At 39.0% G+C, this 14,606-nt stretch overlaps 1 protein-coding gene across 9 annotated transcripts in view; it reads left to right on the top strand.

Annotated features, from left to right (window-relative positions):
* Nucleotides 1-10,591: 10,591 nt before the first annotated feature.
* Nucleotides 10,592-14,606, top strand: part of diaph2 (diaphanous-related formin 2) — a 357,889-nt gene continuing 353,874 nt past the window's right edge. For 4 of the 9 annotated variants that reach the window (XM_040016588.1, XM_040016591.1, XM_040016589.1 and 1 more), the window contains exons 1-2: nt 10,593-10,792; nt 11,428-11,787. In XM_040016588.1, the coding sequence (XP_039872522.1) occupies nt 11,704-11,787 (84 nt within the window). In that variant the 5' untranslated portion in view covers nt 10,593-10,792; nt 11,428-11,703. Of the gene's footprint in view, nt 10,793-10,858; nt 10,991-11,034; nt 11,788-14,606 lie in introns of those variants that run through there. The other 5 variants (XM_040016586.1, XM_040016585.1, XM_040016582.1 and 2 more) reach the window with 3 other exon arrangements.

Here is a 14,606-nt window from a genome sequence, read left to right as displayed (position 1 = left end):
ATTTTAATCAGAATATAGCATCAAGTAAGTAAAACCTTTGGGACAATGATCTGGTTAGTTAGTAGTAAAGTGGGTTGTAGTCAGGTTCAGCTGCTTTTGTGTGAGTGAAATAAAAACTCTTCCAAGATGTCACATGAATATATATCATTGGCAGGTGGTTTACTGTGTCTACCAGCAGAGTCTCGAGACAGTGGAGAATATTTTATTTCTCTAGAAGAGCAGCACAGGGCCTTAGAAGGTCCTTAACCATCAGCAGGACCCGTATCTGCTTCTTTGTGCAAGAAAGAACAGGTTCAGCACTGTAGATCCATACAATATGACCAGGCCACTGGTGTGAATGTCTCTGATCAAATAATCAGAAGCAGACTTCATGAGGGTGGCCTGGGAGCTTGAGTGCTCACTGCCTGGCACTGTGGAGCCATATTGGCTGTTGCCATGGAATACCAGAACTGGCAGGTCTGCAAATGGCACCTTTTGCTTTTCAGAGAGCAGGTTCACCCTGAGCACGTGTGACAGATGTGAAAGGATCTGGAGAAGCAGTGGAGAATATATGCTGCTTGTAACATAATTTAAATGACCGGTTTGATGGTAGGTCAGTGATGTTTGGGAAGGGTTGTATACAGGAATTAAGGGCATTAACTGGCTCCCATGTTTCTTCGCAATTTTTTTTAACAACACTCCCTGACATTAATGCATTCCCAATCCTCGTACCTCAAACAGGCTTTTGAAAGGTTGTAAAAAAAATTAGAGCTTAATAGTTAATGGGTTGGAACTTAAACTGGTTCTCAGAATGATAACAGGGCATATTTTCTTTGTTTATATTTGGCTTTGGTTTCCTGTAACGAATTGTTGTGGATTTTTGTGTGATATGGATAACTATGTAACTATATACACTATATATCTATGTGCACTGAACATATATATTTTAACTTTCATGTAGAGTCTTAAGCACAAGACATTTTGCTTCACCGAGGTTTATTAAGGTGGTACAGTAACAGGGCAGTCGATGCTGTTGAGAGTTCGCCTGAATAACTCACGCTCCAGCTCCGGTAACTAACCTTCACTAATACTCACTCAACGTCTTTCATGCAGCACAACCAAAGCAGTAACATTGCCTGAACACTTCACGATAAAATATCATACGATATAATCACACACACACACACACACACACACACACACACACACACACACACACACACACACACACACACACACACATACTTTGAACTACACTGAAGTGTTTTAAGAACCTATGTAGTTATAAGATTATATATTGTAAAGATTTAATAATTAGGATTAATGTGTGACCTTTGACCATGTTGTGACCTATTGTCAGAAGGCAAAGCAAAGGGTTGACCTAAGGGTGTCCCTTTGGGCAGGGCCCTCAGCCAGAGCCCTGCCCGTACCCTGGCCTGTACCTGACCCCTGCAGCTGTGTTTGGGCGCGTGGGAAAGTTACCCAGCAGCAGGGGGCGGGGATACTGATCCCTATATATTAGGGGAGCAGAGGACACCCCCAGCACTTTTTTCCCCTCTGCTGCTGCCTCCTGTCCGTCTCTGTGTTGCTCTGCTGTCTGTGCTTAAGGCTGTACACCCCGGGGTTTGGCTTTGCTTGCTTTCTGCTATGTAACTCTCTTGCTAAATGTCTGTATGTATTTTTCCTGCTGTTCATATGATTCAGTGTATTAAACTCTGTTCCAAGAATTCTACTCTTTTCCAGAGCATCTTTTTGAGTGTCTTGATTTTAATTGGGAGAAGGTTATCAGGATGGCTTCAAAATGACCTCACTCGTGTTGTCTTTATGAGTCATTCTAAAGAAACCTGAAACCCACAATCTGCCTTCTCAACAGGCAAGATCACATATGACATAAGCATCCTAGAATGGGCTGTGAACTTTGGAACATGTATAACGTGTTTTTTATAAGAAGCTCATGCCAGCTGTGAGGCATGGTGTTGGGTATGTTATGTTTTCAGCTGTTTCCTTTAATTGGGGGTCTTGGAGGCATAGCATGCTCCCCATTTCAGATACTGTATCAGTATTCTGTTATTATGTTGGATAGAATTTTGCATTATACCAAAATGTGCATGAAGACCATGCATGAAGCATGAAGGCATTTTCTCTGAAAATTCAAGTTAAACCATAATAGCACTAAGTAATGCCCCAACAAGGAAGTATTAAATGCATTATGGAAAGGTCTAGTCTAGGGACGCAAGTAAAAAAGAAATATTTAAATCCAGCTTAAATATTTGGGGGGATTTGAAGATGAGGAAACATGTAAACTGTACCCTCAGACCTGAACCTCAGTGAATTAAATATTATTTGTGTCACAGATAAAATCTGTCGATATTGTTTTTGAGTGAATTATTTTATACTTGTTCTAGTTCCTCGATTATACTGCTTTTATATTGGATTGTAGTAACTGTTTCAAAGAGGATGGATCAAACATTTGCTTATTCCAAATATCTCACCAAAGCTAACAGTTTCCATGGAACCCACTGACTCTTTCACAGGAGAGTGCTGTACGAAGAATTACTGAAAGAGGGTGAGTGTGAGTGTGGCTCTATTGATGGCGGTGTTGTGGGTGTTTCACAGAAAAAATACAAACAAATCAACACCTTGAACATTCATGAGCCTCGGGAAATGCATAAAGTGCTTGACATCAGGAAGTCTGCCATATGTTAAACATCTGGGAAATGTATATTCTTGGAGGAAGTCATAAAATATCTTTCAGTAAATGTAACCCCATAAAAGTAAGACTGAGGCAAATACTTGATTAATTCTTGTTTTCGGGCTAGATTTTAGAACTAACAACTGTTCTTTCTAAAAAGCCCAATTTGTTTTCAAGCCAAATAAAAGCCTCTGCTGTAGCATCTTGCTGCAGTTTAACATACAAATCATCAAAAGTTGCTCTTGCGTTGCAGTTTATATTAATAGTATCCTTACAGATTGTTACGGTAGCAGGGTCAGGTTGTCCAAGTTTCAGTTTGGTTTGGATCCAAGATATGCGTCTGTCAGTCGTGTCCTTGCTTTTTTACATGTATATGCATGTCATGGCTCTCGTGTATACGCACTAGTCCCTTTGTTAGATAAACATGTTCAACTGTTTGTTTGTTTTTCAACTGTTCAACTGTTGTCTAATCAGCCAATCAGCAGCAATGAAGTGTTTTTAGCCATGCATTAATGGTCTATCAGCCTACTGAAGTTCAAACTGCATATCAGAATGAGGAAGAAGGTTGATTTCAGTGAATCTGAACACAACATATCAGTATCATATGGACAGGCCTCATCTACTGGAATTTTCCCACACAGCCATCTCCAGTGTTTACAGAGAATGGTCAGAAAAAGAGAAAATATTAAGTAAACAGCAGTTCTCTGGGCAAAAATGCATTGTTGATGCCAGAGGGCAGAGGAGAATGGCCAGACCACTTGAGCTGATAGAAAGCAACAGTAACTCAAATATCCACTTGTTACAACCAAGGTATGCAGAAGAGTATTTCTGAAGAGGATCGCGTCAAACCATGAAGCAGATGGGCTGCAGACGTCTAGCACGGTTTCCTGTCAGCAAAGAAAAGGAAACTGAGGCTACAATTCACACAGGCTCATCAATATTGAGCAATAGAAGATTGGAAAAACATTACCCAGTGTGATGAATCTCAATTTTGGGGTCAGAATTTTGCATGAACACAAAAGCATGAATCCATCATGCCTTTTATCAACAGTTAGACTGCTGCTGCTGCTGCTGCTGCTGCTGCTGCTGGTGTTAATAGTGTGGGAGGTATTTTCTTGACACACTTTGGCCTCTTAGTACCAGCTGAGCATTTGTAACAGGTTACAGTCTACCTGAGTATTGTTGCTGACCATGCCATCACCACACTATATCCATCTTCTGATGGTTGCTCTCAGCAGGATAACGCGCCATGTCACAAAGCTCAGATCATCTCCAAATGGTTTCTTGAACATGAGTTCACTGTACTTACATGACCTCTGCAATCATCCAATAAGAGCACTTTTGGGATATGGTGTATCGTGTACGCGCAGTCGACAAATCTGCAGCAAAATGAACTCAAGCTTCAATTGTGATGTTTCCAGCACTTTGTTAATCTATGCCACAACAATTATGGCAGTTATAAAAGCAAAAGAGGGTCCAAACTGATACTGGCAAGGTGTAAGTAATAAATAGTCCAGTGAATGTACGGTTAAGTTTGCAAACCTATAAGTTATTAGTAATAGCAACCCGTGGACTTTTCAGCTTTGAATTTCAGCTTTTATTCCAGTTGTTCACAGATCTTACAATATGTTCCACGTGAATATTAATATAGAAGCTGACTTTTCTGATTCTGATTGAAAGAAATCTGCAATTTCTATGATTGTGTTTGTTTCCAATAAAATATTAAAGTTAACCAAGTCAAACCAAGTTTTAAAAGGTCATTTTTGTTACCCATCTGTTTCATGATCTCAGATCTATCTTTCTGATTTATTATCATCATTATGCAGTAGAAGTCAAGGAAAGGTCTTCATGCTTGATGTCATTCTGAGGCTGATGTAAATGGGATATTGTTCAGTCTCTGTTCCCACTTCAGCTCATGTGCCTGTTGAGTATAAATGATTTGGAGGCATGCTCAGAGTTTCTATTGTATTTGCATAACACTGTGTGGTGACACGGTGCTCCTAGGAACATCTTTGTATTGTCACATGAGAAATGTTTTTAAGTGCCCTTTAAACAGTGCACTCATTCAGCATGCTTTCATGGAAAGAGGTAAACCAACCTCCAGAAAAGCTATTGTGTACAATTAAATCTGAACTTAAAAAATAAAAAGAGTTTATCATGGGCAATTATTGTTGGGTCAAACAAAAATTCTTTTGGCTTTTATATTCCAGTGTTTCAGATGTTGGTTATTAACTGACTGAAAGCATCTGAGACAAATAAAGAAGGTTTTTTTGTTTCTCCTGGCTTTTAGTTATTGAAACCACTACTTTTTTCACTTCCCTCAACAAAAGTCTGCCACAAAACTCCCTTTTTATAAAAGGAAGAAATAATGCTGCTTGAAATTTTGTTCTAATAGTGAAACAAATATTTATTTAACAGCTTTGGTGCTAATAAAAGGAAGTAAAAGGTTCATATGATAAGATTTATAAAGCTACAAGATTCAGATTAGACTGACGCATTTTTGTAACAGCACCTCATCATAGTGATACGGTATCTCTAACTCTGGCTAGTTTTACAGAGTGCTTTCATCCATTTGCACAAACTACACACTCATCCTTGGTGTCAGAGCTACCATAAAGGTCTTCACCAGCGTTAGGGAGCTTGCCCAAGGACATAGCCGTGGCCTTACAATAAGTACGCACTAGACCTCCAAAACAAAACAATGAGTTGAATCCAACCATCTTCAACTAAGATCTCCATAATTCATTGAATGATTGTTTCAGATGCAAAATGAATACGCAGAATAAATCTGAATATGTGGTTTTCAGGCTCTTATTCATCTTAGAATGTCCAGATGACCCTCTTGGGAAAATAATGCCTCCTATCCAGAGCACCTGTATGTATTTAATTACAGAGCTATAGAGGAGATGTTGGTGCCAGTGAATAGCCACCAAAAAAATACAACAGATTCACCAGGGTTATGACACTATTGCAAGCAATAACATTAACATTAACACTGCGATATATTATTTACGAGTATCAAGAATATGTTAGCAATTTGTGAAAAAAAAAGACAAGGCTTTAAAAAAAAATTTCACGGAAACAATTTGAGAACAACAGTACACCTATAGACTTTGAAGCCTATATTTGTATATTTATTGGTAGTTTAGCATACCATAATTAAATGCAGCTTTCACATAATAGAAGAAATACATTTTCTACTTGTGAGACTAAGATAAAAGTCGGCTTTTATGACACTACAGCCCCTTTTTCTGTTTTTCTGTGGATGGGGGTCATCTTCCGCTTTTCACCCCATTTTTAGCCACATCTCTGCAAATCTGCAGACAGGGAAGGAGGCAACCTTTGGTCCACTGACTGAGATGAACAGTAGGCTTTTGGACTTTGGAAAATTGGTACAGAGAGTCAATAAATATCTGAAAATGACTCTCCTCTGTAATATGTTTCACGGCATCATGGACGGCGAGTTCTAAGATTCATGCAGTGAATGACGGCCAGATCTGGATTGATCTTTTCACAGCGGAGTTGTGGCTGCTTCTTTATAGCAGCGCATCATCATCAAAGCCAACAAGCTGTAAGCATAACATTCTACTGAGATGCCACAGCAGCCCCAGCGCATGACTGCATTTCAACAAGTTGAAATAAGAAGTTGGAGCTTGCACTTTCAAAAGGATGCCTTATGCATGATTAGGCATACGTTTGACACTGACACTTACTAGTAGTACTTCTAGAATTTTTCTATAAGATTCCTCTTAAATATCACAATCTGCCGCTCCGAGTCCACTTAATAATTCAGCAGAGGCAGGGATATGTAGTGCAAAGTAGTGCCCCAGCACCAGAGTGTGCCACAGAAATATAACATCTTTTTATTAATCTTCTTAAAAGAAGTCTGTATTTTCTAACTTGCACGTGATGAATAGTTGTTTTTGTGTTGTTTTCTTTTCCCTACACATCCAATAGGTGACATGAGTCCAGTATGGACAGATGGAAAGCTGAATGACCTACTTAAATATCAGGGCCTGTTTTCAGTCAGCTGAACTCCAAGTATCATTCAAAAGAAGCTGGGATGTGCTAAAATAGTAAGGGTGTTTGTTTCATGAAATTGGCTATTTATTGATTGTTGTACTGATGAGGGAGCATTAGGACATTACTTTTTGTTGTTGTTATTGTTTGTTTTGTTTTGTTTTGTAGAATTTACTGCATATTCATTCAAAACTGTCTTTTCACACTTGATGTTTATTGTTTGGTTTGACACTCAAAAAGATAGGCAGGAGGCAGGACAAGTCCCTCCCGTATCCAACCTGTGGCATGGCTCCAGTGACTTTGCATTCGAGATTATTTTTACAGTTGCTGTGGACTGCTGTTGCATCCTCTCTTCCAAAAATTTGTTAGTAAAACCAGCACAAATCCAAACATCTTTCATGCAGTGCAAGTGGCGCTGCACGCAGCACCACGCCTGTGTGAGCGGAGAGCTGCAAAACATCAGATGTTGCAATCCTGCCATGTTTTTCAGCCTTAGGCTAATGCAATTAGTTATCCACTGCTCCATTTACAAAAAATGTAAATCGTAGGAAACAAGACTCTTTTTAAAAATCCTAAAGAATGTTTGTGTTTTGGCAGGCTAAGCTTAAAGGTGTTTTTCAATTTGCATATTTGTTTTGGGTTTTTTTGTTTGTGTGTTTTGTTGTTTTTTCAATTCTCTATCAGTTCCTTCTCAACAGTTTATCACACTAATGCAACATACTTGTATGGTAGAGTATTGAAGATGAAAAGTGGACATTATAACATAATGTCACTACTGTATTCTGGATTTTAACTAGTTAGCTTAGACATTCTTCATTAAATCACATGAAATTACAAGATTGTTAAGGTACTTTTTAGTCCTGGTTGTTGTTACTGTTTGTTTATTAGTTCTGTCAGTGTTTTTCTCTGTGATTTCCTTCTGTGTAGTTTCCTTATGTTAAAATGGCTTGATGCATGCATCAATCGTCCGGGTAAGGAAATCCCAAAAAGTTGATTCAGTTCATCTGGACGTAGCGTTTTCAGTGGGAGAAACCTTTCGTCACTCATCCAAAATGACTTCTTCAGTCTTTAGCTGACTGCAGGTTTCCCCACCCTTTTAAACCACACATTTGCATAATAAGTGAAAGTAGCACCACTGGCAAACAATGGGCCGTGAAGTCAGCTTCTTGATCATTAGTATGCAAATTGTCATGACCGTTGATCAACAACCACTGATCCTCACGTTAAAGTTAATTTTATGCCTCAGTTTCCCTTTTTGGTTATTATTACTTCCGTCCTGTTTTAGTTTGATAGTTAGTTATCTTCTGTGTCTTATATTTATTTTTTCTTCCTCCTGTGTGATTCTGTGCACCTGTGTCTCGTTTCCTCCCAGCTGTGTCTAATTCCCATTAGCCCTCAGCGTGTGCGAGCATTGAGTACAATCGCTCCTTTGTTCACTGTGTCACTGTCTGTTAACATGCCCTTGTGTGTTCCTTCTTACTGCCCCATGTTGTTTTGGATTTTTGTACCCTCTGCCTTGACTTTAATAAAGGTTAGTTTTTTGTTTTTTAGCCTCAGTTTGGAGTCTCATGTTTGGGTCATCTTCCTCCAACCTTTCACACCCTCGTGTATTTTTGTTATCAAAAAGTTCTCAAGAAAATATCCATATAACAGTGATGGCATGCATTTTTCTAAAGAATAAGTTGTTTTATTTTTAATATTTTACTTGCAATTTGCCAATTATAGTTTTCAGTCAGGTTTTTTTCATAAGGTGCTCCTCCTATTTTTTCTCAGCAATGGATCTAAAGACACACCACCATTATAAACTTACTGCAAGTCATTGTATATATATTATATATCATAACATATAATACATTTAAATGAAAATACCTACTGTACCTGCTGTGGGTTATAATGTGCAAGTGCAATTCCTCTTGCAACTTTATTCTTCTTGGCACAAGTCACAATGACAACATTGTATTGTTATGTGCAAGTCATGCTAACAGTACAAGCACAGATTCTGTGGCCATCACTCAACTAAATTTCTTTTTTGTTTTACTTTACTACCTTACTTCTTTTCTGTTTGGTTTTCTTTTATTTTCCAGTGCTGTGCATATTATTGTGTTTTGGATTCCAATCATTTCGTTAGTGGTCGAAAGGTTTAAAAAATGAGATAAAATTGTCTCCAAGCCTCTGTGGACTGTTGCCAACAGCCACACTGGACAATCACGCTTAGGCCAAGGACCACAGTTTTGGAGCCATGACCAAATTATTTACTCACATTAGTCATGTGTGTTTACAACACATCTTATGGTTGTCATGCGCCACAGAATGACATGTGACCATGACAGCATGACAAAGAAGTTTTATTTATAGACCGAAATTACCAGTAATGATACGTTTTGGTCACGCTGTGGTTAGATCAACTCCATGTTTTTATTTTGAATGTTGTTTTTCTTGTTTACAGAAGTCAGATTTATGTTAACATGAAATACTGCAAGCGTCTGTGAGTGTGTGTGTGTGCATGTGTGTGTATGATTGACTATAGCAGCTATAACTCTTGATACGGTTTCATTAGCAACACATAATTTAAGTAGGTAAAAGGAAGCTCCAAAAATATTATTTATTTAATTTTTTAGTTTTGGAATACAAAGTTCTTTTGTTGTTTAGATCACAATTAGTGGTTTACTGTAACCATAACATTGAATGGTAGATTTGCACTTCTTCGCAATCAGATGAAATAAAAGACACATTAAATATATCGCTGAAAAGCGCTCAGTGTTGATATGAAGACAGAATAGTTAATGATTGTTTGTCCGGTCTTCGTCTGTGGGGTAATCAGACAACTTGACATGTACCCTATATATATATATATATAGCAACAATTCATCCTGCCCCTGTCTTCTGAAGAAAAGGGCAAAATTGTATGTTGTGATTGTTTATCACTTGGCTGACAAGCTCTTTCAGTGTCTTCAGTTAAGTTCAGTTAAGTCTGTTTGAAATGTTAGCCATACTGTTGCCCATCATTCAATCTGGTGTCCCAAGCCTGGGTGTCCCCAAGCTCAGAGATGCAAAGGTACTTTTTAATATAGTATCACATATAATAAAATGGCAACTTTAAGCCATAATATAATTATATAACAGTAGGTATTGGAATGACATACCTGTTCTAATGCTGCAAAACATATATTCTGGGTAAACCCAGGGCATTCATTTAATAAATACTTATATTAAAAAAAAGTCTGCGCTAAATTATTTTATGTTTATAATTTATAATATTTTGCTATGATTGACCTTTAAATGATGTATTATTACAGTAGGCATAAAAGTTTCACAGTTCCCTTTGAGAATTTCTAGTATCTGCTGCTGACAACTTATTTCCCCTTATATGGAGCCGTTGTTTTATTTAAGAGTCCATATCTTCTTCTGTTTTTTTCTTTTTTAAATATAGTAGACACTCCACTGAAAAATGTAATAATTGTTACAGTCAGTTTTTAGAGAATTGCTGCAGCGGTCCCTGTGTAAAAGAGATTTAATAGCCTGCATTGGGAAAATGTGAATATAAATTTTATATGAACATAAAATTCAGAATTGGGATCTGGCCCACCAATTAAAGATATTACACCTGATTAATTACTTATTTTAGTGCCTGGGGTCTCCTCAAACGCACATCTGCATCTACCTTTTGTCTTTATGCAGTCGCAAACAGCCAGGCCTATATGATGCACTCCATTGTATAGCTGGGTAACAATGGCACCAGCTGTTTCTGCAGACACAAAAAGTTGCGTGTGTGTGTGCTAATATTAATAAACACACACGCGCACACGTATACACACTGGGTGTGTTTCCCAGACGCAGATTCCCGCCCTGCTTCCTATCCGCGCTCAGCCGCTCACACGGTGCCTCCGTTACAGATCTATTCTTACAACTGCCTGAACCCCATCCACGTTGTGTGAAATCGGTGCGACCTCTCCGTCACAACCGACGCCACGCCGACCTCGTGACTGCCAAGACATCTGCCCAATAGTAGCTTGAATTCTACGTCATTCAGTCTTTCAAAGTCCAGTCAAAAACGGGTGGGCGGGATTTCCGTGGGCCTGGTATTCACGTTTGGTTGTAAAGGTAAGCCCTGGATGGGATTTTTATTTTTTTTTTAGTTTTCTTTTTCTTTTATTTAATCTTCACGTTTGGATTTGATATGGTTTCATACGTGCTGGTGTGCTACTGTGTCCGCTAAAATAAACAGTGCTTGCCGGGCAGTGGTCGCCCATTGCTCGCTTGTGTACAGCAGTGTAAAGTATTCTAAGCAGGAGAACAACGGTGATTTCCCTATAGTACAGCAATTGTGTATATATTCTGATTAATGACAGATAAATAGTGGCTTTGACGAGGCACGTTAAAAACTGTCAGGGCAGCCTGAAACGTTGTTGTCTCTCTATTACTCCTCTATTGCTAAGTTACACGGTTGTAACTTTGCTTTCTGTAACAATTTAGCCGCCTGTTCCCATAAACAGGGGGTCTATTAAATGCTACTTTAGAAGAAAAATATAAAAATAATTGATGGCTATTTATAGCTAACTCAGATGGATCTGTTTTACCGTTCACGGTTAGATGTCTTTACTGAATGCATTCTGCATACTAAACACTGCTGCTTATGGAAACACGCGTGGAGACAAAGCATTTGTTGAAACTTAAAACCCGGGTGAATATGTTGGACTAATCAGTTGTTGTTTACACACTCTTGTGTTACTTTCTAGCTTTCCCCCCGCGTGTGAGCTGACATACTGCTACGCCGAGGAGAACGTGTATCCACCCTACCACACCTCTTCTTCAAGCAAACTCCTCGACTCTTTTGGATGCTATTCGAAACTTGAAATTGTTCTTCAGCCTTTTAAACGGAATGAATTTTGAAAACACATAACTTGGAGAGCTTCTAGTAAAAAGTGTGTTGAAATAGCCCACCGGTGGAGTTTGTCAGCGTTTGAGGACGTCGCATTAGGCGTTTCTGGAAGGGAAATTAACTTAAAGCTGCAATGGATCAAGCCAGCGGTGGGGAGGATCCAAATAAGCCCTCTAAAAAGAAATCCAGCGAGGATGAGGGTAAAAACAAAAAGCTGGTAGGTATTCTAATAGCTCACTCGTGTGTAACGTGCGTGGAACTAGGGTGTAAGTCAACTGACACATCCTGTAATCCCAGAAGCAGCCCATTATGTCACACTCAACTTTATTAAGACCCAGAAAGTTGCACTGCTTTGCAGCTGCAGAAAGTTTCATGTTAGGTCTGTGTCAAAAAAGAAAAAAGATTTATTGTAAATGCTAAGGACAGTCTTCCTTTTACTTTTAAAGCTCATCATGAAACCAAGGAGCAGGACAAAGCATATTCTCGATGCAGAACTTCCCTGTTTAGTGCAGGACGAGACACAAACAGTAATTCACGTGTTGTTGTTATGGTTTAATGTAGGGGCTAATAGCAGCTAGAGTTGAGCAAAGAGGTACTGTTTCGCTGAGTGCTTCAATTTTCGAGGCACTCAGTGCATCATGTGATTATTCCTGTCAATACATCTCCTGATAGGTTTTTGAAGAGCATCCTTGTTGTGACAGTTGGGGGTCTTATATTAATATGCACACAAAGCACAAGTTAATTTACTGTATGACTCAGTGTACAGCATGATGTACATGAGGTTTGTGGGGGCGATTTATGAACAGCATGAGTGTGTGCAATTGATAAAACTTGTCCTTAGGCAGCCCTTGGGCAGTGTCTATGAGATAACAACTGAAAACCCATTTAACATTAATTTATCGTCATTACATTGGATGGACTTTGTGCAGTAGTTTAACCAGAGGAAGGATTGTGTTTATTTAGAAAAGTAGCAAACCCGAATCTACATCATTAAAGCCGTGGTGTCATTAGGCCGGTCCTGCACGCCATATCTTGCCCTGAAATGACATTGCAAGATTTGGTGGAAGTTTTGTTTTGGCTTATGTGGAAATGCTTAAACAATCACTTTTGGTTTTTTTAGTCATGCTGTTCTTAAAAGTTCCTGGGAGAAACTAATACACTCTTCTGAGGAATTGTGTAAACAGCATCTCTCCAAAATCTGTAATTCCCTTATTTGGTAAACTGTAGCTACAATCTTTTATTTACCGTCCACAGTGCCATGTTAAATGATAAATCTAAACTGTAATGCTGAGGGTGTGAAGTGCACGTCAGTGCCTGCATGCCGTCAGTGCTTGCAGAAAGCAGTGGTTTAAAGTTATTTTCCATGACCAGAAACTAAAAAGCTTGGCTGCCGTTTGATTTTCACGTCTGTTTTTCCACATTTGTGGAAAAAGGGAAAGTTCGGCTGCCGTTGAACTTTGTGCAACTTTCTCATGTCACCTCCCAAATCTTCATTGTGAGGTCTGTTAGTGTTGCTTTATGTTGTGACTTATTGGCTGGGTAGGTCACAAGTTTAGTTGCAGCCACAGTTCCTAAATAGGGAACTGAAAACGGCACAGTTTAGATTGACTAGTGTTTCTGTCTTCACTCAAGCATACTGGAATGATTGAAGGAGAACATTCTGAATGAAATGTTTTTGTTAATGCCTCTGATATTTCTTTAGGTGGTGCTCATTGTTGTTGAGCATTATTGCATGTTTAGCATTTTTTAGTAATTGTCCTAAAACTGAAACACACAAAGGAAATTGATGGTTGTTTACACCAAAGTTAAGGTAAAGGAAAGAGTGGCCAAAATAACTGCCTGACAGGAAATCCCAAAGTGGGGCGAATTGACATGCACTCCCAGAGCTACTAATGGGTGTTCCTTTAAGAAATCGTTACGACAGCCTTAAACTCTTGACTATCCTGCCTCCCAAGTTTAAGATGTTTGCGAGAGTGCCAGAATGACATCATCAGTCAGTAAATCACTCAAGAAGTCTATGTAAGACCAGCGTTTGGTTTTGTTTTACTAAAAAAATGGTCTCATGGTCAGGCGCGTTCTCTGTTGCGCAACTCTCTGAGCACAACAGGCAGAAGCAGAAGGCAGCTTCAAATGCGGCTGTTGCAAAAATACTAACATTAGCTTTAAGTTGGAAAGAGGAAGCTGATTATTCTTCCTTGAGTTCAGTTTTGATTCGTCCTCTTGTGTTTATCCCAACTGTTTAGCTGTCCACAGTCATGTAAATAAGCTACAAATGCAGCTGTTTAAAGGGCTAATGCAACAAAAGTGCAAGCGCTATGCAACTAAATCTCTAAATTTTACTACACATATGCAGGGTTGTGTTGTGACATTTTTGGCATGCAGTGCAGGCTGTGTGGATGTGGAACAGACTTGAGGGAGGGTTAATACCGGCTGTAAACAGCATCAAAGTACTGGTTTCATAATCACACCTAGCGCTGCTAAAGAGCACTGTCCCATGTGCTTTGGTGATAAGAAAATGCAGAAACTGCTGTGGTTTGGTCAATGCAAAGTCAAATCAGTCTTTGGAGGAAAAACACTGAAAGCTGTGTGTTTGTTTAACAAGTCACTGGGCAGCATTACATCACGGCAACACCATTTGGGCTATGGGCCCAGGGTGTAGATGCTCAGCATAGCCAAGGACATTACAACAGCACTGCAGTCTTTTGGGTCATAACTCAAATTTTCAATAGTTCCTAGCTTCTCTTTGTTATAATGTCCTTGTCTTGAAGTTTTGCAAAAGTATGACATCCAGGAGAACAGCCAGATGGAATGAGCTCTTTAGTAAAAGGAACTCAGAGGAGCTGGTTTGACCGAGAGGGAGAGAACTGTTACTCCTTTTGAATTCCAGCTTAAAAGATGATCTCATAGTGTAGCAACACAGAGGCAGGAAGCATCACATTGCATACATATAATAATAACACTGAGACGTTAAATATTAGGATTAGGAATGTGGGAACCAATAACTGGGAACCAGTTCTCAGTTATATATATGTATAT

The sequence above is a fragment of the Simochromis diagramma genome, unplaced genomic scaffold (assembly GCF_900408965.1).
Source record: "Simochromis diagramma unplaced genomic scaffold, fSimDia1.1 OVJJ01000685.1, whole genome shotgun sequence".
Taxonomy (NCBI): Eukaryota; Metazoa; Chordata; class Actinopteri; order Cichliformes; family Cichlidae; genus Simochromis; species Simochromis diagramma.
This window is presented reverse-complemented; position numbering and strand designations above follow the sequence as displayed.